General features: G+C 39.8%; 1 protein-coding gene across 1 annotated transcript; it reads left to right on the top strand.

The window, feature by feature from the left end:
- Window positions 1–26,890, top strand: trip11 (thyroid hormone receptor interactor 11). Its single transcript, XM_062440091.1, has 21 exons — window positions 1–161; window positions 5,172–5,248; window positions 6,366–6,476; window positions 7,159–7,461; window positions 7,941–8,009; window positions 8,148–8,313; window positions 8,427–8,753; window positions 8,971–9,011; window positions 9,130–9,228; window positions 9,589–9,792; window positions 10,145–13,141; window positions 13,294–13,434; window positions 14,204–14,397; window positions 15,617–15,780; window positions 15,972–16,075; window positions 16,271–16,370; window positions 17,014–17,095; window positions 18,483–18,597; window positions 20,468–20,590; window positions 25,007–25,151; window positions 25,300–26,890. The coding sequence occupies exons 1-21, from the start codon at window positions 23–25 to the stop codon at window positions 25,512–25,514; spliced, it is 5,916 nt and encodes a 1,971-aa protein (XP_062296075.1). The 5' UTR covers window positions 1–22; the 3' UTR covers window positions 25,515–26,890.
- Window positions 26,891–27,004: the final 114 nt, after the last annotated feature.

Raw genomic sequence — 27,004 nt, 5'->3', positions numbered from 1 at the left:
TTGTTTTTAACCCGTCTTGAAGATGTCATCGTGGCTTGGTGGCATCGGCTCCGGCCTCGGCCAGTCCTTGGGGCAGGTCGGGGGCAGCTTGTCCTCTTTCACCGGGCAGATATCAAACTTCACCAAAGACATGTTGCTGGAGGGAGTGGAAGAAGTAGGAGGTAAGTTAAGTTTGTGTGTCTCTTTATTGTGGTCAAATCATCTTAAAGCACGTCAAGTTTTTCTGATTTACACACCTGTAGTAATAGACAGACACACTTATCCAGTTGATGCTTCATACTAGTTTAAGCAAATTTTAAAGCCCCCTCCTCTCAAAAATGTGTTTTTATTCTTGTTGCTACAGTTGAATGTTTTAGCTTCACTGTGCAGAATATTGATGTGCGGAGTTTGACACTATAAGGCTGTTTTCACATTAATCTGCTAAAAGTGGAAAGCTCCTCTGTGCTAATTGTAGGGCTGGGCAATATGGACAACATCAAATATCACGATATTTTAGACCAAATACCTCGATATCGATATTGCAACAATAATGTAGAGATGACTGTCGATGCTTTCACAAAACATTTACACAATGAAACAATGAAAAGTGGGTAAAAGGTAGATAATAGAACAGCTACAACAGTCTGGTAAGTTCAGAACATTATATATTTTACTGTAATGCAACATTTAAAACCAGGAAAAGACAACTCTGATGACATATCACGATATTACAATATCCTAAATCTAAGACGATATCTAGTCTCATATCACGATATCGATATAATTTAATTATATTGCCCAGCCCTAGCTAATTGAATATCTAATTTTAAAGGGTGATCCTCATCAGCATGATTTGTGATATAAGAAATAGTTTGAAAGCCAATCCTCATCCAAATATTCAACTTACACAAGTGTGATGTGAAAACTTGAAGCATCCAGTTCACAAACACAGAAAATGGACTTAACAGTGAAGTAGGAGACATGAAATCTGAAATGAAATATATTTACATATTTATAAATAATGGAATCTATAATTAGGCAGAAAGAGTAGATTTTAATAGGATAATATGACTCTTTTTTGTGGAAAACCCACATTAGATATAAAATATTCGATATTGAGTGTTTTACATCATAAAACGTGTCTGAAGTGGATCTTTAGAAAGATTTAGTGGTGGTGCTTTCAAAAAAAGAACAAACGAATTTGAAGAAGGTTTGATATCCAGAAATAAAAATGCAGATGCAGTGCAGATGTTGCAGCTAACTGTGTGACACTATATGGCACTGTTCAGTTAAAGTGAGGATAGGTGAGAACTAAAGAGGCACATCAACATGGTTAAAGCAAACATCTCTCCTCTCATTTAAGTCTACTAACTACAGAAACATGATCCAATGTCTACTTTACCTAATCATACATGTCCCGTATGTACAAACTAATGCTGTCAGATGTTTCAAATGGACTGAACTACAAACTGCCCTCAAACTACAGTCTTTCACTCCACTTAGAGCATTTAAAGTTTTATTATCTGATATTTTTCTTATTCATTCTTTGTATGTTTGTGTCGTTGTGTTGTTTCTGCTTGCTGATTGTGTTCTCTGTTCAAAAAGAGCTCTTTATCTCACTGAGACTTCCTGATTACATTTAAAAAGTCAATATTTCATTTACATATGATTATATTGTCTAGTTGTTTGTTCCAGTTTACCTGCCTGGAACAAAAACCCCACTAAGGGTCCCATAAGGATATCAGGGCCTGAAATACCAAGATTTTATTATGAAGGAACACTTTAAAATACTCAGCTGTCATCATGGGAGGCAAATGTCTGCTGTCAGTTCACAACAGGGACAAAACAAGACATTACACTGACTGAGCAACGAAAGATTTCTTGGGGAAAAACTGCCGTAACTCCAAAAGTAATTGTTGTTGTCAGTGTCAAAAGGCATTTAAACTAAGGGAACCTCCAAAACGTCTGTCTGTGCTACTGGAGGTTATAAAGATAAACATACATATAGGAACATTGTCAGATACTCAGCTGTCATCAGTGGAGGTAAATCACAACAGAGAAAAAAGCCACTACGCTGAGTGAAGTAAGTTTGAGTTGCGGAGAATCTTCCAAACAAAAGCTGTAAATGTTAAAAACAGGTCGAGACGGAGCCCGAAACAGTCATAAGATGGAATACATCAAGATGGAATTAATAAATGCAACAAATCCTACCTTCATGAAGATTGTGGTGTTCAGTTTTTGTCAAGACTGTTAAAGAGAGGTGTTCACTTAACTTTCTAGTTATGCTGAAAGGTGTTTCTAGTATTTTGTCCACCCTATTTATAACAATGAGGGGAGAGTGAATATGATTTTTCAGTGTAACACAATACAACCCAACAGCAACACAAACTTCAGCTATAAAAATGACCTTAAAATTGACTCAGCACCTCCTATAAAACAGTTCCAACAAAAACTGAGTGTTATAATTATAATAAATGTAGGATTTAATGCAGGATTGTCACATTAGACTGCATTCATTTGAATTAGTGTACTTATAATGTCATATGTTGGTATATACAGTATGATTTGCTTCATGTGCTTAGTTAAACTGATCAGCATCCATTTCTTATTTAGTCCAATAAAATCAGTCTCGATATGTCTCAGTGCTGGAGTATTTACCATGAAGTTATTAATACAATTTGGTGGTTAAATGTTTTTTAGCTTCTTTGTCTTCCTGCATGAGAAAAATGTGACTACAATCAGGAGAAAAACTAACTTGACGTATTTAATTAGTGACAAACTGAATTTGTTAATGTGCACACTGCTGCTTTGTCTGCAGCCTGACGTTTTAAAGATATTGTTGCTCTCATAATATGGATTAGTGACTGTACGTAAGCGTTACACCGCTGACGAGCGTCCGACCACTTACATGATGATAGCCTTTAGTTGAGCTTTGCATCCAGACAGTTTCAGCAGCAGTGAACTAGAAAGTGAAGCTCTGTGCTCACAGATTTGAATGCCTGTGTCTCTTTAAGTAACTCCCTCAGTATCTTACTATTAAAGACTTTAGACCGCTGCTGGGATCACTTACACTTTACTGTTTAAATTACAGTAGATAGTCCCCTTTAAACACTCCCTTTTCATACCACCTCTGCCTTTGCCACACAGTATTTCAGTGTGAGCTTTGAATGGACACAGCAGAGATATTCAGAGAGGAATAGCACATATTTCCAGTTAGCTGTGTCTTTGTGCTACATGCTAACTGAACACATAACTGTGGGCTTGTGCATAATTATCCGTTAATTATAGGGGAGATGGACTACCACTAAAATCCAACGTTTCTTTTTGCCAAGTCAGATTTTTTCCCCCTGCCATGATTATCACTTAGTGCAAGAGAAGTTGTGACACAGCAAGAAAACAGCGGTAAGGTGCTCTTAAAAATATGCACAGAAGCTCTGTGTGCTTTTATTTTTTTAGACATGCGTTAGTTGAACTTCCTATGTCAAAAATTAGTTCCTAGAGTATTTTTTTTATCTTTTACAAGTTAAAGACAGTCAAGCATTGTCATTCATAGAATGGTATTTTTTTGTGTAGAAGTTTATTTGGTTGTAAAATCTCAAGCAAACATTCTCAGTCCATGCAGTCACTCCCTCACACAGTCAGCAGGGCTTTAGGTAACAGCCTGATGGCTACACAGATTACAGCCTTCATTGTTTGGCCTCCAGTTTGTGGACAGAAAAGTTTCTAATGTTTAAATTCATGTTCAAATTCATGTTCAAACTGATATTTCCTTTAAAACATTCATGCCTGATTCTGACTTTAATAGTGAAGTAATTTACTGATTTGCTAGGATTTGCTAGGATTAAGTCTCGGTCTACTTCGTGAAGTCCAAATGAAATTATTGTAATTGCATTTGGAGTTAATTAAACCCCAAAGCACCATCAGTCTGAAAGTAAACACACAATGAGTGATGACGTTATGATGAAAGAAGGAACTTTGACCGTAGATGTCCAACTCACGGCTCCAGTCAAAAACCAAAAGTATGACTCCTTATCACCACACAGGGAGGAGTTGGTCTGCTGTGATTCTACTTACCAGACCTGAAATCCATCTTTTAAGTAAACTTTAATGAAAGGATAATAACCGGAGCTGGATTTGTGTGTAGCCTCAGTTTAGTTTGTGTAGTAATGAGCGTTATGTGTTGGCCAAGCTGTGTCCAGCTGTTAAGATCTCATAACTCTGACTGACAAGATCTCTAGAAATGTTGGCCTGCTCAGCTGTGTGTTTTTGTTTTTGTTTGTCATGTGAGCCCATTCAAGAAGATATGTGTGTGTGTGTGAGAGACAGTTTGATTAAGATAGAGGAGGTAAAATAAGCAGTTGGATGTTAGTATCTCTTGAATGTGCTGTGTGCCATGATAGACAGTGAATAAAAATAATCAAGGTTTAGTTTAGTTTATTAGGACCCCATTAGCTATTGCAATGGGGTCCACAATTAACACAGAAAAAAACAATACAGTTATATAAACCCACAATGTTAATACAAAAATACAACACAACAAAAAAGAAGAAAAAGAAAAAAGAGAGCATGCAAGAGAGTCGCAATATAGGTTCAAAGCATAAAGGGAAAAAACACTAGAAAGAGGAAAAATAAATATAAAACCACACAAATTTAGACAAGATTGTAAAAGAAAAGAAAGGAATGTCACCCCCCCCCCCCCATTAGTTTAGGATGACACAACATGGTAGTCTCTTGGCACATTATACCATCCTATAATAATCAAAAGTATACAGATAATTATCAATACTAATCATTAATCAGAAATTAACATCAAGGTGAAGAGACAACCTGACAGCTCCTAAACCACACCAGAGAAAGAAAGGACAGGTCCATATCCATACATACACGCACATACACATCTATATCAATACATGTGAGCATCTATACAGTAACACATAAACACAGACAACATGGACATATGCAGTATGTATCTATTGAAAAAGGTGTGTGTGTGTGTTTCTTTGTCTTTTTTGTTTTTAATGGGGAAAAGCATTAAGTTCTGCATGTTAACTATCCTTAAACCTTATTAATGCTGCTTAGTTTTGCACTGACAGTCTCATGTAAAAAGATTTATAGGTGTGAATAATATTCTCACTGTATTTATGTCTGTGTTTGTGATATGCTCAATGTTATTTTTTCCATGTAACTTGCAGATGCTACTACAGAGCTGCATGTGTCCAATTCCAAGTTGGCTGAACTCGAATCTTCATTTACCTCTCAGAAATCTGAGGTTAGTGTTATCTTTTTGTTTTTTTATTCACTCACTCCAAGGCAGGCTTTTTGACTTGTAATAGCAAGGAAATAGCAACATTATTGATGGCCCAGAAATATGCAATACCACAGGCCTGAAGGTGACACACCTAAATAAAGAGCAGCCATTTTCAGTGTTATTACTTTACACAGTATACCTCAGCGGTGCTCACAGTGCCAGGGTTGGAAAGAGTCATTCAGATCAGAGCTCATTCATCCTAAAAGTGCTTACAATGAAAATATTTTCAAGGGGCTGAAAAAGACAGTTTAAAACCAAATAATGTATGTGATCAACCCCACATGTGAGGTGGGGACCCAGAAAAAAGAATTATTAAAAAACTGTCATTATAAATCTTTCAGTAAAACCTTTCTAATCCCCTTCAAATTGCTCTTCCTGAGATGTGATACAGCACTTCTCCCATTCCTGGAAACATTCATCAGTCATCTTTTGTCACCATGTCCAAAGCCTCCTGCATTTCTTTCTGGATTTCCTCCACAGTGGTGAATCTTCTCCTTTTCAGTCCCAATTTTAATCTCACCAAGCGACAGGTAGCAAATCAGATAACTACACCCCATTCCCTTGCTAGTTATGACTCCCAGGAGTTTTTGGATCCCTCCTTGTGCACCGCTCTGCTGCTGTAAATACTCCAGGCTTAAAAATAGTCCCCAACAAATACACCATATACCCCTGTTAGACTGTGAAAATTGCTGAGACTTTTTTAAAAACAGAACTATATGAGCTGCTTTTTAAAGATTTATATGTTCAATATGAATGAATGGAGCTAGGGCTGAGTGGTTCAGACATGGTCGGAAAATTTGAAAGTTTTCAGAGACAGACTGATTTAAGTTTGTTTTTGTCTTTTCATTTTATTTGTTATTAATAAGTAAAATAAAGAAAAACATTATGACATTATCCTTTAATCTTTGTGCCAATCCCTGTGTTGGTAAGCATCCTTTCTGCTGAAAAGCAACTCTCTAAGTCCTCACCAGCTCCAGGATGCTACTCTGTAGTCAACCACGACCCTCGACCTTCCTGTGAAGGAGGCAAGAAAAATGTTGTGTATTACTGACTGACTCTTCTTTCCTTTTTGTTGCAGCACGACAGATTAAAGATGCACCACGCAGAGCTCGAGGAGAAGCTGGAGGCATCAGAGATCCAGATTAAACAACAGTCTGCGGAGTACAGAACCCTTCTGCAACAGAAAGATGTATGTACATTTATGTTTACAATTAAAGCATTTCAATTATTGCACTATTTTCTGTTTATAATATCCACCCAGTAGTGTTTTAGACATCATATAGCTATTACTTATGAGATGTGTAAATGCAACATGATGTTTGGAATAAACACATCTGAGCATGATGTAAGATTAGAAACAAATGATCCACTGTAGCTTTAAATTGTGTATGAATGAAAGCATGCTCTTGTATATAAACCTTGCCTAGATGACACCAGACAGTAAACATATTATCATTTTAGTTATACTATAGTTGGCTCTGTCAGTCGTTGCATCTCAGTGTATCAGAGTCAATATGTATGGAGGAAAAAGCAAATAAATTCCAGATATAAAAACACCCGCTGCTCTCTGAATATCCAGTTTTCTAAAGCACCTTAACAGATGTTTAGAAAACTCAGTTTTCTAAAGTTTTCGAATAATGTCAAACCTACATGAATACAGATTAATTTAAGCTTTAACATTGAAATAGGAAGCACACAGAAATCAGTCAACGTCAAATCAAACAGATGCACACTGGCTGTACTGCAGAGTTTTGTCAGACAGGAAATACTTTCAGATGATCAGTTAAGTCTTGTCAAAGCAGAATATTGATGTGAGACTCATATTACCGCCAAGTATAAAAGGTTCCTAATGTTCATTTGTGTCTTCCCAGGTGGAGATCAGTCACCTCAAAGCTCGGCAGAGCTTCCTCCAAGAAGAAGTCCAGCACCTGCAGCAGTCGGCCCAGTCTGCCTCCGCTGGCCTTGCAGTGCTACCCGTCACTACGGCTTCCTCGACCACTACCTCCTCTTCTGCCTCCTCTTACCCGTCTCGCCCCTCTGGGTCAAACCAGGGTTTCCACAGTGATGAAATGGACCTCAGCGACGCCATCTGGTCGCAGCAGGAGATTAACCGGCTGTCGACAGAACTCATGCGTCTGGAGGCAGAGGTGACGCACTGGAGGCGAATGTCTCAGGTAATAATAATAATGAGAATTTGTTGTTGTAGTGAGCCAGATGGGTTGTGATACAGGGAGAGAACCTGACGCACCCAGGTGAAGAATAGTCTGTTTAATTGGTAGGCCACTTTGATGCCCTGAAATCATGGCATAACCTCAGCTTATTATTCATTATCAGAGACCTGCAAGTAAATGCTTTGGTTCTATTTTATCTGTTTTGGATGACAGATGCATGTGAGTTGCAATAAAGTACAATGTGCCAGATAGCAGAAGGTTAAACCAATCACAAAAAACGACATATATTCAGTATATTGTTTAGTGTAGTATATTATTACTCTGAAGATGCTCTTAATCTAAATTGTTCAGATTTTTTAACCAAGATGAAAACAAATTCACTGAACTTGAGCTGTACAGTCTTTATATCAACATAAATTGAATTAAATGTTATTATATTTGTGTCACTGAGGAGGTCACATATTCATTTTATTTACTTTCAGGCATCCACAGCAACAGGAGTCGGTAACGGCGACCAGGGTGAAATTATCAAGCTTCAGCGGACTATTAAGGTTTGAATTTGTCATAGTTGCCAGAATAAATTAAACTGACAGTAGATACAAAATCTTAAATACTCTGTGAGCACAGGCTTTTCCAGACAATAATGACACAGAGACGCTAACCTTGTTAATATTTCTGCTTCGGAGCAGGATCTGCGAGAGGAAATGAGGCACGAGGTGGATGAACACCAGCATGAACTGACCGCCATGCAGGACGCCCAGCGGCAGAAGATGGCCGAGGTTAGCCGGCGGCACAGAGAGGAGCTAGCGGAGTACGAGGAGAGGATAGAGGAGCTGGAGGAACAGAATCAGAGTGGTACGCCTAAGTTTTGCATTTTTTATTTTAAATTTGGAAATGAAAGATTGTGGCACGAAAGGAACTATCCTTATTTCATAACTTATCTCCCTCCTCCAAATCTTTCCTTCCAGGTGTTGGTCAAGCCACTTCTCCCTCAGACACCTCCAAGCTGCTTGAACTCCAGAATTCCATGAAGTCCCTGCAAGAAGCGGCAGAGCAGTGGGAGACGCAGGTGTCGGAACTGTCTGCCAGTCTGGAGGAGGCACAGAGCAAACAGGCCTCGCTGCAGCTGGAGAGAGATGACGCCCAGGAAGAGAACGCCGGGCTGCTGCAGAATTACACTCGTCTGCAGGCCTCGGTCGTTGAGCTCCAGACCCGAGTACAAGAGCAGGAGGAGAAGGCTCTGCAAAAAGCCCAGCTAGACCAAGAGATCCAAGCTTTGAGGCAAAATCTTGCAGGTATGCTGTTTTTATGGGCTGTTTTATATGGATGTTTAATATTGTGTTTTCTCATATGTTTAATAAAAAAAGTGTGTTGTTTGTGGTCTAAGCTCCTTTTAACTTGGAAAAATACAGTGCAGAGTCATAGAATATTAATATGAATTCCCTCCTATAAGCTGTAGATTGTTTTCTTTCATAATTATTCTGCATATTAAATAAAATGTCTTATTTTCAGCTGCAGAAAAAGAAATTGAGAGACTGAAAAACCTGGATGAAGTAAGTGTGAAAATAAACAATGAACCATACTTCATGTTGAATATTTAAGCTGTATGTAATTTATATTTTCCTCCTTGTTCAATGACATTTCTAACGTTTTTAATGTTTTTTTAACCAGGGAGAACCAAAGGAAGAAGTTGAGCATGCAGACATCTTAGAGCTGAACACCATCATTGGGACATTAAGACAAGAAAAAGAAGTCCTAGAACAGGAAAAGGTTTGTTTATCTGATGCAGAAAATGGCTTTAACCACAAGCTGCCATACATATCTGTAGTATCTTTATTGATATGATTACTTAAAAGTGAATATACAGCAGCAGTACAAAACATGGTAACACATTTTTATTTTTCTATATGAAACGGATATATTTCCAGAGTAGCCAGTGTTGCAGCTTGACCACAAAAATAGATTTTACATATCAAAGGGAAACATAAGATCCTTTTAGTATTTATTGGTTAGTTTATGTTACAAATAAAAACTGATGTAATAATGTTTGTGAAATTATGTTTGTGAAAAGTACACAATGTAAATAAAAAAAGCTTTAATTTAAAGTGTAATTCTTGATTCTCCTCACAGCTTAATCTGCAAGAGAGACTGAATGTGGCAGAAGTATCAGCAGTTAGCAATAATGCAGCTGAGCCCGCTGACTCTGAGCTAGTAGAAGATCTACAGGCAGAGCTGGAAAGGAGAGAAAAGGCTCTGAGAGCCACCGAGGAGGAACGAGACACCCTGATCTCTGAGCTGGAGGAACTGGACCAACAAAACCAGGAAGCAACACAGGTCTGACTCACTGTGGTGGCTTGTGTTTTTGTTGTTACACTATTGTTTACATGCATGTCTAATGAGTCAGCAAAATACATGCAATATCTTCCCATTTACATATAACTTCATATTTTCAGGGTTTTTAAATTCAACTGTGAAATTATACATAACCCGCCTACCAAGTTTTTATAGTCTCCCAGTACTATTAATGCTTAATGCCAAGCAAAAATGATTTTGAAGTATGAATGAAGTAAAAACACTAAAGTTTGGGAAAAACTAGAAAATGTGTAGAAATCCAATATACCAGAAAACAGTATAAAAAAAATTAAATTTCTGGGCCTTTTTGTTTTTTTTTGTTTTTTGTTTCTAGCATATGATCTCTGTGAAGGAGCAGCTCTCTGGACAGCTGAAGGAGGCAGAGTCAGACCTATCAAAACTGACTGCAGAGCTCAGCACAACCAAAGACCAGAAAAGGGCAGTGGAGCAAGAGCTGGAGACCCAAAAAGAGAAAACAAGCCAGAGCGCTTTCACCCTTAACGACCTGCATATGGGCAAACAGCAGTTGGAACGGACAGTGAAGGAGCTGAAAGACAAACTGGGACATGCACATGAGCAGAGCAGGGAGGCTCGCAGAGAAATCTCAGAGCTGAAGAAGACTTTGCAGGAGAGAGAGGAGCATCTCTCTGTTGCAGAAGAAAAGCTGAATCAGTCAGGGGAGAGAGGAACTGAGGCACAGGGGTCTCTAGATGAGCTAGCAGGGAAGAAGAAGGAGCTGTCAGACCTCAGGAGAGAACTGGATGAGATGAGGAGCTCCCAGGAGAAGGTGATGTCGGAGGACTACGAGATGAAGATGGAGAACAGGAAGTTGAAGGAACAGAGCGAGCAGGCTTTGAGTCAAATGGAGGGACTTAACAAGCAGTTGAAGGAAAACCAGACAGCTCAGAACAGGACAGTTCTGGAAAAGGAAACTCGAATCGAAGCTCTAAAACTGGAGAAAAACCAGCTTGAAACCGAATTGCGGCAGACTGAGAGGACACTAACAGAGCAGGGAAAACAATACCAGCAGACCATCGAAGAGCTGACCCGAGCCCGCTCCATGGATGCTTCTGCTTTGCAGACTGACCATGAGCGCGCCATTAAACTCATCCAGGAGAAGGACATGGAGATATCTCAGCTGAAGAGAGACATTGAGCAGTTGGCGTCTGACCACAGAGACACTAATGAGATGCTTTCCATCACAGTTTCAGGGCAGAAGCAGCTGACAGATTTGCTGCAAGAGAAGGACATCTTCATGGATACTTTAAAACAAAATGCTGCAGAAACGCAGATGGAGATGGAGAACAGTATTTCAGTCGCCACAAGGGAAGCTGAAACCCTCAGACAGGTGCTAGAGGAAAAGGAAAAGCATCTGGGTGTTATGAAGGAGGAGAACAGCCATTTGAAAGAAGAGATTGACAGGATCAAAGATCAGCAGAGCCGACCTCAACCTATGGCTGAGCCCAGGACTCTAGACATCATCACTGAGCTGGAGACAGAGATCACCCAGCTCAAGTCCTCCAGGAATGGCCTGGAAGAGGAGATCCAGACTCTGAGAAGAACCCTGGAGGAACAGCAGACTTCTCTCCAGGCTCAGAAGACTGAGATTGAGCAGGCCCATGTTCGCCATCAGCAGACCACGCTCAACTACGACAGACTCATCAATGCCAGAGATGAAGAGATAGCCCAACTCCAGCAGAGCTCTGCTGACTCTCCACCTGTGCAGGGAGAGGTAATCCTGCAGGAGGACAAAACTCAATCTCTAAATCAGGAGAATGGCAACGAGAAACACGACTTGTCCAAGGTTGAAATAGAGAAACTGGTGAAGGGCATAAAGGAGAAAGAGACGGAGATCAGCCAGCTGAACGAAAAGAACCTCTCGCTGACCAAGCAGCTGGACCAGCTGGTGGTGTCTCGCGATGAAGTGAGCAAACTGTCCCAGATGATTCTGCAGAAAGATCTGGAGATCCAGGCGCTTCATGCAAGAGTCTCCATGGGTGGAGGTGGTGGACACAGCCAGGATGTCATGTTCCTACAGCAGCAGCTGCAGGCGTACGCTGTGGAGAGAGAGCAAGTGTTAGCCGTGCTTAACGAGAAGACCAGAGAGAACAGCCAGCTTCGCTCCGATTATCACCGTCTCATGGATATCATGGCAGGGAAGGAGGCGGCTCTGTTGAAACTCCAGCAGGAGAACCAGCGCCTCTCAAACATGAGCGATCCCTCAGGAAGCCAAGAGATGTTCAAGGAGACCATCCAGAACCTGTCCCGCATCATCAGGGAGAAGGACATTGAGATTGACGCGCTGACCCAGAAATGCCAAACACTAGTGACTGTCCTCCAATCCTCAGGAGGGGAGTCCGGCGCCGGCTCTGGAGGTGTCAGCAGCAACCAGTTTGAAGAGCTGCTGCAGGAACGGGATACTCTGAAACAGCAGGTGAAGAAGATGGAGGAGTGGAAGCAGCAGGTGATCACTACAGTCAAGAACATGCAGCACGAGTCGGCGCAGCTGCAGGAGGAGCTGATCAAACTGCAGGGTCAGGTCTCTGCTGACAGCGACTGCAGCTCCAAACTGTCAGTGGACTACTCTCGACTGATCCAGAGCTACGAGCTGAAGGAGAGGAGGCTGGGAAGCCTGAGTCAGGAACTCGCTCATGTCCAGCAGACCATCACCCAGCTCAGCACCACCAAGAATGTGCTGCTGGGTAAATTGGACAGTGTTGCACAGACTCCTGAAGTTGTAGTTGCTAAGTCTAGTGCGCCTTCTCTCACAGCAGATGCTCCGAGCCACCAGACGGCTTCAGCTGTAAATAATAATAAACAGCAGGAAGACGTCGAATTGTTGCGAGCACATCTAGCCGAGAAGGAAAGCATGATCAGGACTCTTCAGGAAAACAACTTCAGGCTTTCCAACTCTGCGTGTGCCTCAGAGAGCGAGCAGAGGAGTCATGCCACTGAGGTCCAACAGGTCAGAGATAAGCTGGACGCTCTGCAGAGATCAGTGAGGGAGAAAGACTTGCTCATAAAAGCCAAAGGAGACCAACTAAGTCAAGTAAGTGAGTCACTACGAAATCGCGAGAATGACAACGAGGTGCTGAAGCAGGCTGTGACCAACCTGAAAGAGCGTGCGCTTATTCTTGAAATGGACGTGAAGAAGTTGAAGGAGGAGAACGAGCTTGTGGCTGCACGCTCTCGCGAGAAAGAGTCCGAGTTCAGAGCGCTGCAAGAAACCAACATGCAGGTGTCTCTTCTGCTCAGAGAGAAGGAGTTTGAGCTGAGTTCAATGAGTGATAAAGCTGCAACCGTGGAGAGGATGCTCAAGGACAAAGAGCAGGTCAGTTGGCAGCTAAAACGTAATATACTTCTTGCATCTGGTAGAGAAATAATAGACCAAACAACAAGCCTCAAGTATTGGAGATCTATGCTAGATATGCAGACACTCAGTACTCATATTGTGTGATTAACTCTGCTGATGATGTGTTACAGGGTAAATCTGGTGAGCTCAATCAGCTGTTGAATGAATTAAAGTCCATGCAGGAGAAAGCTGTGGCGTTCCAGCAGGAGAGAGATCAGGTGATGATGGCACTCAAGCAGAAACAAATGGAGACCACTGCTTTACAGACCGAGGTAAGAAGGCTCACTACGACCCCTCAGTTTGTTTGCTCACTGCGAGGCACAGCACAGGTTTAAGGAAGATTCAAACAAAGTCTGTTTTTAAGTTACTAATTAGCAAACCTCAAAGTACTAAACATTAAGTCAGATTCAGACAGGGATATAAAAATGTGTATATTAAAGCACACTGGTGCACTTGAAAGTACTGTTTTCATACCATGCTAAAAAAAATTTAAGATGGTAAATTTGATCAAAATATAATTTATTCTGCATACCGATAATTATACATTTTCTGATGTGAATAATGTAATTATAGCATATTTCAAAGTATCCTGGTGTTTTTGTTTATAAGAAAGTGAGACAATCTTTAAAAGTGGGAGTCACCAAAAACAGAATTGATCACTTACTACAGTGGCTTTAATTTGAGAATCAAAATGTATTGAAGCAGCCAGATTAATGGATGTGTTGATATCCATTACATCACAATATTTCATTGTGTGACCTTTCCACTAAATGTTAAGTATTTAAAAAAGGTTCTTCCACATATGCTTAGAAAAAATATGGAGGATTAATTCATTTCCACATTTCCATTTTCCAAAAGGACAGATGATTTTGTTTATCAACAATGCTTCATCACGTCACTGTCACAAATCACATCATTTATCACCCAAAACCTAAAAAAATCCAGTGAACACATGTAGTTCTGCAGAATGTATGAAACTCATGACCTGTTGTGTTATCCTTTTTGATTCACACATGATAGCATTTTCTCTCTTCTTCACAGCTGCAGCATATGAGAGACAAAGAACAGCGGCTCAACTTGGAGCTGGAGAGGTTGCGTAATCACCTCTTGGAGATCGAGGACTCTTACACGAGAGAAGCCGTCGCTTCGGAGGACAGGGAGACCGAGCTACGCAGGAAGGTCAACTTGCTGGACGTCAGACTTGCCACGTCCTCTAGTGCTGTGGAGAATGCCAGGTTAGCATGAAGTAAAACTGCAGTCTGTGAATTAGATGTGATGTTGAAATAGACTGTTCACGCACCAAGTAAAACCATATCTCCACTGTGGTTTGTATAAAATGTCAGGTTTCACATTTACTTGAAAATGCCCAAAAATAACCATAGAATAGGCATTATTATATGGTTGCCAGTTTATAAAAACACACTTTTCTTATTATACTAAATACATTTATAGCAGCTTTATCTGACACCTTCTAGGATCACACACAAGATCTAGAGAGTTGGATCTTTGTTTTTACTCATTACTTTGGTTTTTTGGTCTTTGACTTTAGCTTGATCCCTATTATTCAAATTTTAATGAAGCTCTGTGTTGGCCCCCCATTTAGTGTGTTTACATGCACTTAAGTAACCAGGTTACATGGGTAATCTGGCGCTGTGTGAATCTGCATTTTCATGCAGCAGATCAGTAAACAGATTTCTCTTCTACCCCTAAACTTATTTTGGAAGCTTGGTTTACTGATTTTATCTGTGTTAGTGGTAAAAGATGCTGCTTCCTGTGTGTGTGACAGATAGCGTGAAAGTTTATGAATTTATCAAACAGTCAAATGTTCAGTGTTGTCTGGCCGTATTTAGACTTCTAAAAGCTACTTTGCATTAGATCAATATCAGTCTGTCTTTGGATGGAATTTTTTTAAATACAAGAATGCCTGTATCGTGTAATGTATTCATGTATTCATCTCTCCTTTCATCTAGCTGCTCTGCTGTTCTTTCCCTGTCTGCAATCAATTGTTCTACATAAGCTAATCAGAAACCCAGATATACATATACATGACAGAGAAATCTCTTTGTTCTGTTGTCAGTTTTGTCTGACATTTAAGAAATCAGCTGTCTGGACCTGGTTATTTAAGTGCATGTTAACACATTGTATGATTCTTTGTTTATATGCTACCCTTGGGGTATATCACAATACTGAATTCCACTGTAGCACAGATGAAATTCAGATGTACCTCCAGATTGAGGCGTTACAGATGTGTCCTCCATTATGCCATCTGTCACTAATACTAATAATAAGTACAAGATTTTAGGAAAGTTTCTCCTGCTGAATAATTTTCTCTCATTTCCATTTGTGTAGCATGAGTAACCATGTTTCAGAGTTTCCTTGTACATGTCTTGTTTAATTGTCAATGTCATTCCTCACTTTTTTTTTCCTGCTTTCCTGCCTGTCTGGTGCCTCCAGCCAACAGGCCAGCATGCAGGTGGAGTCACTGCAGGAGCAACTGAGCGGCGTGGTGAAGCAGAGGGACGATGCGCTCATCCAGCTCCGGACCTCCCAGGAGCAGGTCAACCAGTATGCAGTTTCACTCTCCAACCTGCAGATGGTGCTAGAGCAATTTCAACAAGGCAAGTCCGCTCCTTCCTCTTCAGATGTGCTGTCCATACTTGCATCCTCAGTGTAGTATTATCTGTGTTGTGTTGTATATTTTATATTTTTCCTAAATCACTGAATTTTGTGTGTTTTTATAGTGCAGTTTGTGCACAATTAAATGCTATACTGCCTGTAATATCACTGTTTTTCTCTGTTTCCCATTCAGAGGAGAAAGCCATGTACTCATCAGAGCTTGACAAGCTCAAGAAGGAGAGGGAGCAGTGGAGAACGAAAGCTCAGAGGCTGGAAGACCAAGCATCTGCCCTTCAGGTAAACAAGCAATAAATAACTCATCAGAGAATCCGTTCACTTTATTTATATCCAACATTTGCTGTCAACAGCGAAGGCATAAAAGTGAAAACATATTCATATTCCTTCTTATTTCACGATGACAGCTGATATCGTAGCTGTGTGAAAGCCATGATAACTGACAGTACACTTTAATGGTTCTCTGCTCTCTGTCAGCTGAACCTTGACGAGGCCAACGCCGCTCTGGATTCAGCCTCTCGCCTCACCGATCAGCTCGACCTGAAGGAGGAGCAACTTGAAGAGCTGAAAAAGCAAGGTGAGGTTATTCTCCTCACATCACACGTCATCTGAGGGTTTTTATTTTCCACAACAAAAGTTATACGAGGGAATAATTAGAACATCCGACCAAACGCAAACAGCCGTTCGTTTTAACAGCAAAATAAAGGTGTCTTTATAAGGATCTAATAAAAAAATAAATATCCTTAAAGCTGTTTTATGTCTGCTGCTGTCTGAAAACTACTGCACTGTTTCTACTTTAATTTAAGAATTTATAGAAGGCATCTGCCATCCTTTTGTTGACTGTGTCTGGCTAGGCAGCCTTTCTTTTTTTCTTTCTCCCATGCTCATATTTTTACTTTTAGTGCTCGCATGGCCTTATCACAGTCTGAATAGCTGAGCACAGGAAAAATAAGTCTAATTTAAATTATTATTTTTTGTGTCACACTCCGCTGATTTCACTCGTATCACTTTCACATATGGACATTACATCACAGCAAATTCTCAGACTGTTTTTTTTTTTTTTTTTCACCCCTCTCTGGCTGATATTGTTCATTGTGCTTATCTAGACCTGATATGAGGCCATATGTTTGCTTTAGGAATCAATCAACTATCACCGGATCATGTTTATTAACGGCTGTAATAATATTGTGATTAATCTTCATAATGTGTGCTGTTTGCAGTGGACGTGAGACAGGAGATGTTGGAGGAGGCGCAGAAGAAACTGATGAACCTTCTGAACAGCACAGAGGGGAAAATAGACAAGTAAGTTCAGTCCTTTTTTGGGTTAAACTTACATTCCTTCTTTTAGCTACATGACATCAGGATTAAGTCATATGGTTTTTATTGAACTATCACAGGATTTCACCCATGACCAGCAAACTAATGTAGTATATATGAAAAAGATGTACTTTGCTACTGAAGGCAGGAAAGGGAGACATTTTCCATATGTGAAATTGTGTCATAACATGAAACCATAAATGTAAAATAGAGCTGCAACAATTAGTCCATTCGTCAATTGGAAGAAATGCATTGGCTACAAGTTTGATAAATGATTGATAGTTGAAGTTATTTCCAAGCAAAAACAACTTTCATCGGTTCCAGGTTCTCAAACGTTCTCTTGGTCTTACATAAATTAAATATTTTGGGATTCAGGACTGTTTATCAAACAAAAAGAGATATTTGATTACATCATCTCAGGCTCTCAGATACTGTGATGGTCATTTTCTAATTTTTTTCTTAAGTTTAAGACACCAAACGATTCATTGAGAAAATAATTCTCAGATTAGTTGAAAACAAAAGTCCAAAACATCAAGAAGAACAATTTACTTTGAAATATGATGAGGAACAACAATAAATCATCACATTTGAGAAACTGGAACTAAAGAACATTTGGCATTTTTGCTTAAAAAACTGACTGAAATGATTTAATTTTCTTTTGATCAAATAATCAACTAATCTGAAGAAAATAATCCCAGTACAATACAAAACAATCGTTAGATAGATAGATAGATAGATAGATAGATGGATAGATAGATAGATAGATAGATAGATAGATAGATAGATAGATAGATAGATAGATAGATAGATAGATAGATAGATAGATAGATAGATAGATAGATAGATAGATAGAAAGAAAATACACTGTTACACTATGAATTAAGAGTTATAAAACATGGGATCATCTTACATATTGACACAGTAATATACACTTTAATAATCTTGAGTTATTATATATCCACTTTCAAAGAACAAGCCATGAAATATGAAGGCCAGGCCAAACATCGCTTTTGCCTCCATTTATAAAAAAAGAAGTGTTTATGATCACCTCTCTACGTTTTGGGGATTTCAACTCATCACACCCTCTTGTAAAATCAGAGTGTTCAAGTCGAATGAAATGTGAAGCAAGGAGCTATAATTCATCTTGTCTGTTAACAATACTTTTGCGTCGGATGATCCGACTGCCGAGGGCATGAAAAACATGTTCTGTCCCATCTCTCACTAACAGCTATAACATGCTAGAAATGGTAGAAATTGGTTTTGTTTCCCCCAGAGAAAAATGTAAAACTGATAAATGTTTAAGTTTAATTGGACAATTGGATTTAGGCCATCTCCCTTTAAAAACCTGAATGACATGCTGCTCTGTTTCCAGAGTCCTGATGCGTAACCTGTTCGTGGGATACTTCCACACACCTAAAACTAAGCGCTACGATGTGCTGAGGCTCATGGGAAATGTCCTGGGAGTGAGCCGAGAAGATGTTGATACGGTGAGGGATTTTTTTGACTCATATTCAAAGTATTCACTTAAGAAATTGCATAATTTTGTTACTAAAATAGGTTTTCATTGCAGTTTAATGTAGTGCAGTCAGTGAGCAACGTTTGTGGTATTTTGCCATATTGGGAATAAGCGTATGACAGACTAATAAATACAGAAATACAGCCTCTGCCCTACATCGGCTACATATGTCGTAACTCTCAAATGCTCCCTTGTGTTTTTCAGGTTAAATGTACTATAGGAGGTTTGTGCACTCGTGTTTCATGCTGCATTTATGAACAGCCGATTGGGAAAAGCCATTTACATCAGCATTGTAGATGTAATTCATTTAAGGAAATTTGCTTATTTACTTTTTAGCTGAGAGTAACATGAGAAGATTGATAGTCTGTGTGTTGGTGTGAAGCTACAGCCAGCAAAGGGTTAGCTGAGCTTAGTATAAAGGCTGTAAACGGGAAGAAACAGCTAGCCTGTCTGTTAAAAGGTGAAAAATACACCTCAGAGCAGCTCTAATTCTTACTAATTAGTTCATTTCGACATCTATACCAAAATAGGGTAAAAACTACAAGTTGTGGTTTTACAAATGGGTTATGTGCTGAAATATAAAAGGTTCATATCGTTCCCCTTTTTTGAGACTTTGAGCAAATGTGAGTTGAGTCCAAGTGTCTGCAGCTCTGTTGCCAAAATGTCATAGAAGTAGAGTGTCAGAAATACTACAGATTTAAATTGTCTTGACAAAGCTGGATTTTATTGTATGAAAGTGATGACACATTGGCTGTCTGTCAAAAGGAACGTTTTTTTCCTGATACGTTGACCATTAAAAATACTTCAAGCTGCATGGAGCAATTCTACCATGTACTCTAAACAGTAAGTAGACTTTCTGTCTTGTGTAATGGGAGTTTTGCACTTTACTCATACTCTGATAGGTCACTCCAGACAACCCAGACAACAGACCTTTTTCAGCTTTTGAAATGCAAATGTAATAGTAAATATGTCCTTATGAGACATAGTGAACCTTGAAACTTGTTGTCTAATAGTCACTTTTAACTCCAGCAGCCCCTGAAAATCTAGTCAGAGCTCAGCCCCTGAAAAAGAAAGCCTTTCCTTATCCAGATTTTCTGGCAGGAGCCCTGTGGGACTCCATCCAATGATTCCAGAGTATATTGCCCAACACTCTTAAAGGAAAACAGATACAGGGTGAGGGGCAAATGCGATTACAACTCCTCAGAAGACTCATTTTTATTGTCTTGGAGGTCGTTCCACTTTTTTTTTTTTAATCTCTCCCTCATCTACCGTTAATGCTATTTAAATTTTCCACTCAACTCATGTTAACGGCAGCCAAGTAGCCCACAAAAACAGACGTTTTTTTTTTTCAGACACAGCCTCAGTGGAGCAGCTATCCGCCTTCTAGTGCCTTTTTAGCCCAACGCAGTAATCAGAGCACTCTATAAGTGCAGTCCATCGAGCTGCACCCTGCCAAGCAAATGTTGTTGATGGTTAGGGAGTATGAATGACATCAAATGATAAGGCTACAAGAGTCTTTCTAGGAGTGTGTGCTGTCAGCAAAGAAACACAGAGCTTCTACACCAGTTTAACTAGTGAGTGGGTTCACAAAGTAGTTTTCCAGAAAGCGGTGGCAAGCGGAGAGGAAACCAAGAGCAGTTAAACCTCAAGATCGTTTGACCAATTCTGTGAAAACTCTTCAAATGAGACATTGTTCATTGTTCACTTTCTTTGTCAAGTAAGAAAATTGATGAACCTGTTTACTTGATCCTGATATATTTATGTCGGTAATCATTATTCCTCCCGAGTATCCAGTAATCTTTTTTTCTACTCCTTCTTACCTCCCGTCTTTGTCTGTGCAGATGTTGGAGGAGGACGGACGGCAAGGTATTACTGGCTGGATGTCAGGCTGGCTTGGAGGCAGGGGAGCGCAGAGTGTCCCAAACACTCCACAGCGGCCCACCAGTGGCCAGAGTTTCAACAATGTAAGAAACACCACATTAAGTACTATTGTATATATTCTACTTGTAGTGGGTCTAACTCCTTTGTGTTGTATAGAGGAAAAGGACCACGCTCTCCTGGACCATATCTATACATTCACTTTACACTCATTAAATCCTTAAAGGGGACATATCATGTTTGATTGTCATTTTAACTGTTATGATGTCTTTGTTAAACGTAGTCAAAGTCCTAAAACTTGAGGTTAACATATGTCAAAACGCTCCCTGAAAGTCAAACGCCAGGACACCAACCTGCTTTGAATGCTCCATTTGCAAAGTTACCTCTACTTCCCCATCGAACTGACGTCAGATTGTTCGCACATGCCCATAAACGGCCATCTGTTTCGTAGCCTTAGTTGCTCAGGTTGTTCCACTGGTTGTTTGCGTCATCCATCCCGCATATTTTGGATTGGATTTGGGCTCCAAGATGTACAGATGTTTTTGAGAAGTTTCCATTTCAAGTAAAGAATGAGGAAAAAGAAGTCAAGGCAAATTTATTTGTACAGCACATTTCATACACAACGGTAACGGTAAGGTGCTTAACAACAGGTATAAAAAGGACATTTAAAGGTATAAAAATACTAAAATAAAACACTTACAGAAAAGAAATACATATGCTTACACACACACATATATATAAATGCACCAGAAAGATCAAATAAAAGTGTCCATAAAAACTTCTGTCAGCTACAATCAAGAATTCAGAGTTCACCATTTTGTTCATCAGTTTAAGGGAAAGCTGTAGAGAACATTAAAGTTTTTCGGCTGGATTTAAAAGTGGGCAGGGTTGGCATGTTTCTTAAAGTCTCCTGGAGTTTGTTCCAGCAATGAGCAGTGTAATAACTAAATGCTGCCTCTCCACGTTTTGTTTTGACTCTGGGAACGGTTAGCAGACCAGTCCCGGAAGACTAAAGACTTCTCGAGGGTTTATAGTGTTAAAGCAGATTGGTGATGTATTTGGACCCCAACCCATTCAGTGACTTAAAAACTAGAAGCAGTATTTTAAACTCAATTCTGTGGCTCACTTGGGAGCCAGTGTAGGGATCTGGGAATGGGTGTGATATGTTAGTCACAACTCTGGCAGCTGTATTCTGAATGAGCTGAAGCTGTCTAATGTCTTTTTTGGGAGGCTTGTAAAAAGACTCTTACAGTAGTTTAACCTGCTGAAGATAAAGGCAAGGATGAGTTTTGTTTGGACATGAATCATCTGGTCCTGGCTATGTTTCTGAGATGAGAGAAGGCTGACTTTGTTATAGACCTGATGTGACTATTAAAGTTGAGGTCTGAATCCGTAGTCACACCAAGATTTCTGACTTGACTTTAAGCCTTCATAGACAAGGAATCGAGATGAGCACTAAATTTCTTCAACTTTCCACAATTATTTCGGTTTTGTCTTTATTCAGTTGTGGGAATTTTTGGCACATCCATTCTCTGACATACTCAATGAACTGTGTCAGTGAATCTAGTGGACTTAAGTCACTTTTGGCGCTTTTCCACTATACAGTTCTAGCACTGCTCGACTCGACTCGACACAGTTCCAGGAACGACCTTTTCCATTACAAAAAAGTACCTACTCAACGTGGGAGGGGTCGTCAAAGCACGGCTGTGCGAAACTGCCATGACTTCGCGACACAAAACACATAAACAATGGAAGACATGGAGGCGATGGTGTACTTGCTGCTGTATGTGGCTTTTTGTCACACACAAAGCAAGTAAATTGCTGTATGACTGTAACGCTGTTGCCGGTATTTAAAAATGACTCTTCCAGTGACAACTCTTCTGACCAATCAGTGGCCGGCAGTCTGTTGACGTCACATTTAGTATCCGCTCGGCTCACTTGGAACCTCGGCAGAGCAGGTACTAAAAAAATACCAGGTACCAGGTACTTTCCCTGATGGAAACGCAAAAAAACCGAGTCGAGTCGTGCTAGAACTGTATAGTGGAAAAGCGCCATTTGTGAGAGAGCTAGGTAAATTTGGGTGTCATCCGTGTAACTATGATAAGATAATTTATTTTCATACTTTGGCCATGTACAGGTTGAATAGGAGAGGCCCAACGATTGAACCTTGGGGGACACCGCAAGCCATGATGATGTATGTGGATGTGTAGTTGTTAATGGAGACCAAGTAGTCTCTTTGTTGAAGATAAGACTTGAGTATTTGAGAGTCTAACCCAGTTTTCCAGTCTGTCAAGCACTATATTGTATGGTCGACAGCGTGTAACGTTGCACTAAGATCCAGTAGCACTAGAATTGATATTTTGCCAGAGTCAGTGTTTTGCCGAATGTTGGTTAAAACTTCAATAAGTGCAGTCTCAGTGCTGTGGTGGGGGCAAAACCCACATTGGAAGTAATCAAAGCAGTCGTTTGTGGTGAGGAAGTTACTAAGACAACTTTTTCAGTGATACTGCTTATAAAGGATAGATTTATGGGTCAGTAATTGGAAATTACTCTTTTTTGATAGAGGCTTAATAACTGTGGTTTTAAAAGCCTTGGGGAAAATGTCTGAAAGGAGAGAACTGTTAACTGTTTGTAGTATTTCCATTGCCAAGCAGTTGAAAACAGTTTTTAGGAAGCCTGTGGGCAAAGCACCAAGGCAACAAGTGGACGTCTTAAGATGTTGCACTTTCTTCAAGTGTTTTGTGGTAAATTGTCATATTTCACAGGGTATTTCTATGTTCTTGTTTGTTTGACTCGGAGTTATTGATAGCTTGTCCGATGCTCTGAATTTTATTACTGAAACAGTCAGTTATCTCATTTTCATTAACATTTTTGGATGTCAGGAGGAATCGATAAATCAAGGAAAGCGCTGAGATGATCAGAAAGGATGGCAACTATTGAAATATTGAGACACTTGTTGATGATCAAATCTAAGATGTGTCTCCTGCTATGAAAAGAAACAAAATCTTATTGTTTGTTTATACAGTCTCTGGAGCCAGTCTGCCGAGACGCAGCTTCTGAAGTTAAGTGATCTTAACAGAGTGGACTCATTGAGGGGGGCGCTTTAAAGAGACAGGAGCTCAAACAGCCTGTTTCAGACAGAGGTTGAACTGAGAGGCTGTGTAAAGAGACAGTATAAGATAAATAGGGAGGTTTTTTTTTTTTACTGTAAATCATACAAAGATATTCCAGTGGAGCTCTGGAATAAAAAATATGGACCTGGAAATATGCATGATATGTCCCCTTTTAAGGTTTCAGTCTAGGTTAATTTGGCGACTACAGCAGACACTCCTTGAGCTGCTACTTTGTCAGAAATACAACGGAGGAGCAACTGTATCTATTTACAGTAAAACCAAGCAAGCGCACATTGTTTTAATATAGAAATCAGTCAAAAATAATTGCAACCAAGATCTGATTTCAAGTATGGCAGAGCTCACTGTAGCGCTCTCTTTTGTTCCATTTTCTCATTGCAAAAATTAACATGATCTGCTGACATAAAAGTGCAGAAAATTACCATAGTCCTGTTCTGTAGACACATTTTTGAAGAGGAACCACTGTCAGCATTAACCTCAGTGACAGATACAGATATGTTTTGCCAGATGAATGCTTTTAATGTGCGGTAATTGAATACAGCTCTGATTCAGTGTCAGGAGAGTGAACAGTGAAGCTGATATTAATTAGATAAAATTACATACAGTAATACTGGATTACATGTATGCCTGTAATGCATGCATATGTTTCCTGTTGTCTCCTTCTGCCTTCACACGCAGGTGTGAAGTGGTGGACTCCACCATTAACATTGAAAACTAGAACATAGAGAGATTATTACAGGACGAGTGGCTGTTGTTTAACAAAATGTTGGCCTTAAATATTCACTTTACGGATTATAACTTTAAAGTAAAAAAGCGTCACTTACACAGCAAAAACAGAAGGTAAACTGAGCAAAGAGAAAAGCATTACTTTCCAGGAAAAAGTCCAGGAAAAAAAAGGAAGTAAAGTTACAACAATACATAAATAAAACAAGCTCTAAAAACAGAACCTTCCATTTGTAGTAAAGGCATACAAAGTCTACGTTACAATATATTTAATCCCATAAAAATATTAACAGTAGGAAATAAAAAGTAGGAAATACAGCACCATTTACGAGCTAATGTGTACCATAAAAATCTCCACTTAATCCACAAAGGATTTTACAGGAATTTACTCTGCCCTGTTTATAATTTAGTGTAATAACACACACTACAGCACACACACAGACTCCATAAAGCCATTATCTATACCCGCTTGTATACGGAGACACATTCTTGGCAGCAGAGTAGTTGGTGAGAGACTATTCTTCAGCTAATAAGTAAGACTCTCTGAGCTCTGAGCTCCCTCTTTATGGCTTTAAGGACCATTTCTGTGCTTTGATCAGTATAATATCAAACAAATTAAGCACTACACACTGTCATTTTTTGTTGCAGTCCTTCTCAGAGATGTTTGTAAAGTTCCTGGAGATTGAGTCGACCCCTTCCCTGCCAGCACCAATGCTTGCACACCATGACATCAAACCTCTGAGCGCCCCGCCTCCGAGAAGAACCACCAGTGCTGCTTCCAGCACCGCTGCAGGTAAACGGCCCCTTTGGGATTAACCACCACCAGGATGTTTCTTTCTCTCGTGTGCTCAATCAGTCATGTTAGACAGGAGGGGATGTTCTTTCGTTTTCTGTCCAAAACAAATCAAACCTTATTTCACTTTAAGCCTTTCTCCTTACAGGACCTGCTGGATCCAGCAAGCGAGCCGGTGAGGCCAATCCTTTCCTGGCCCCTCGCTCTGCCGCGGTGCCCCTGCTGGCCGGGTCCGGCACTGGCGGGTCAGGAGGTCACCTGCTGATGAAGCCCATCTCAGACGCTCTGCCTACATTTACACCTGTGCCAGTCTCAGCTGAGGCCAGTGGTGGAGCTTTCCTCAAAGACTTGTTAAAGCAGTGATTGGTCCCGTAACGAGTGCCACTTGTCTTAATTCATCCAACAGGAATTTGACACTACATAGAGACTGAGATATTTGAGCACTTCTGATGCACATTGCTGCTTTTGTTTTTTTGTTTAATCAGTCAGAGATAAGAGAGCCAGAGAACCCTTTTTATGGGAGGGGAGTTAAACTAAAATTTGTTTTTTGAATCAGTTTTAATGCAAATACTGTTCTATGCAACAGACTTTCCCTTTACACATGAGTGAAAGTGTTTCACATAAAGCTTTATTTTAATATAGAAGATAGAAATCATTAGTGAAAAGTCCACATTAAAAAATAATTTGAATGCGAATTGAAGGACATTTACAGTGTGGGTCATTCAGAGTGTAAGCATCGCAGCACATTTTCACAGAACCTGTCTTCTTGATTACAAATGATTTCATACGTTTTTGTTTTTGCCCATCACAACAGTTCTGAACACAAGTGACCTTGTAGACTCGCTGTGTGCAGCACCATACATGTGGTTTGAATATAATCGTTGCCTCCGTTTACAAGAGAAACTTTCTCATGTCCTTCAGTTTTCATTCTTTGCATTGAACACCTTTTACTTTTGTGTCTTTTGAGTATTTTTTTTTCTTTTCAACAATGCAGTGAGTTGTTTCTGATCCAAAACTTGCCTAAAAACTCTGTGGCAGCAGTAGCCTGCATAAAGATTTATGTGGTTCAGTACATCTGTTGAAACCATAAAGACATTTTGCTAAATCTTGTCTTTTCCAGACGGCCAGACTGTGATATGCAATAAGCATTGTAATTATGGCTGTAACTGCTGACTGTGGTTGATCAGAAGCTTTAGACTGCTCTTATGTTTAAGTACTATTATATAGTTATATATATATGTAAATGGGTGGGATTTTTCCTATTTATAGGCACTAAGTAAGTTCTGAAAGCAAAGTGCCTGCATTTTTGCTAATTAGATAGTTCTATAATCAGGATTGTAAATGGTTAATATAAATATATATTTACAAAATGTAAAAACTGCACATTTAAAACGTTTTACCTGACCAGAGCTGGCAAGCGTTAACGTGAGCTGCTCTACATTTTTGTATAGACATCAATCAGCCACTGCAGAAAGAATGTTACAGGGTTGCTCCAGGTGTATTGATGATGAAATGTATAAACTGTAAATCCTGACTGTAAAAGTTTTTTTTGTAGATGTAAAATCTGAAACTCAGAGATGTCAAAAAGGTGTTGGGTTATCTTGAACTCGGATGATCTTTAACTGAGGGTAGTACCAGTGATTTAATTGGGATTTCAAATCAAATAAAAATACTGCTGACCCCTTATTGGTGTGCATTTTGTCAGTTTTTGCTCTAACACGCATTCATGCAAACCAGATGTGACTACTACAGCGTGGATACCTTGCGTTGCCTGTCGCCAGATGTGCAGTGCCATTCAGCTGTAGGAGAAGCAACCATGGAGAGGTGGTGTGAGGGGGCTGTTTATATCGTTT

Source organism: Scomber scombrus, chromosome 19 (genome assembly GCF_963691925.1).
Source record: "Scomber scombrus chromosome 19, fScoSco1.1, whole genome shotgun sequence".
In the NCBI taxonomy this organism is placed as follows: Eukaryota; Metazoa; Chordata; class Actinopteri; order Scombriformes; family Scombridae; genus Scomber; species Scomber scombrus.
Note: the sequence above shows the minus strand (reverse complement) of the source record. Positions and strands in the feature narration are given on the sequence as shown.

Bases quoted from the DNA above. Each gene is read 5' to 3' on its own strand.
- trip11 (XM_062440091.1), top strand. From the start codon at position 23: ATGTCATCGTGGCTTGGTGGCATCGGCTCCGGCCTCGGCCAGTCCTTG. The intron at 8,754-8,970 runs GTATGCTGTTTT...TCTTATTTTCAG, and splicing joins TTTGAGGCAAAATCTTGCAG to CTGCAGAAAAAGAAATTGAG. The intron at 9,793-10,144 runs GTCTGACTCACT...TTTTGTTTCTAG, and splicing joins AAAACCAGGAAGCAACACAG to CATATGATCTCTGTGAAGGA.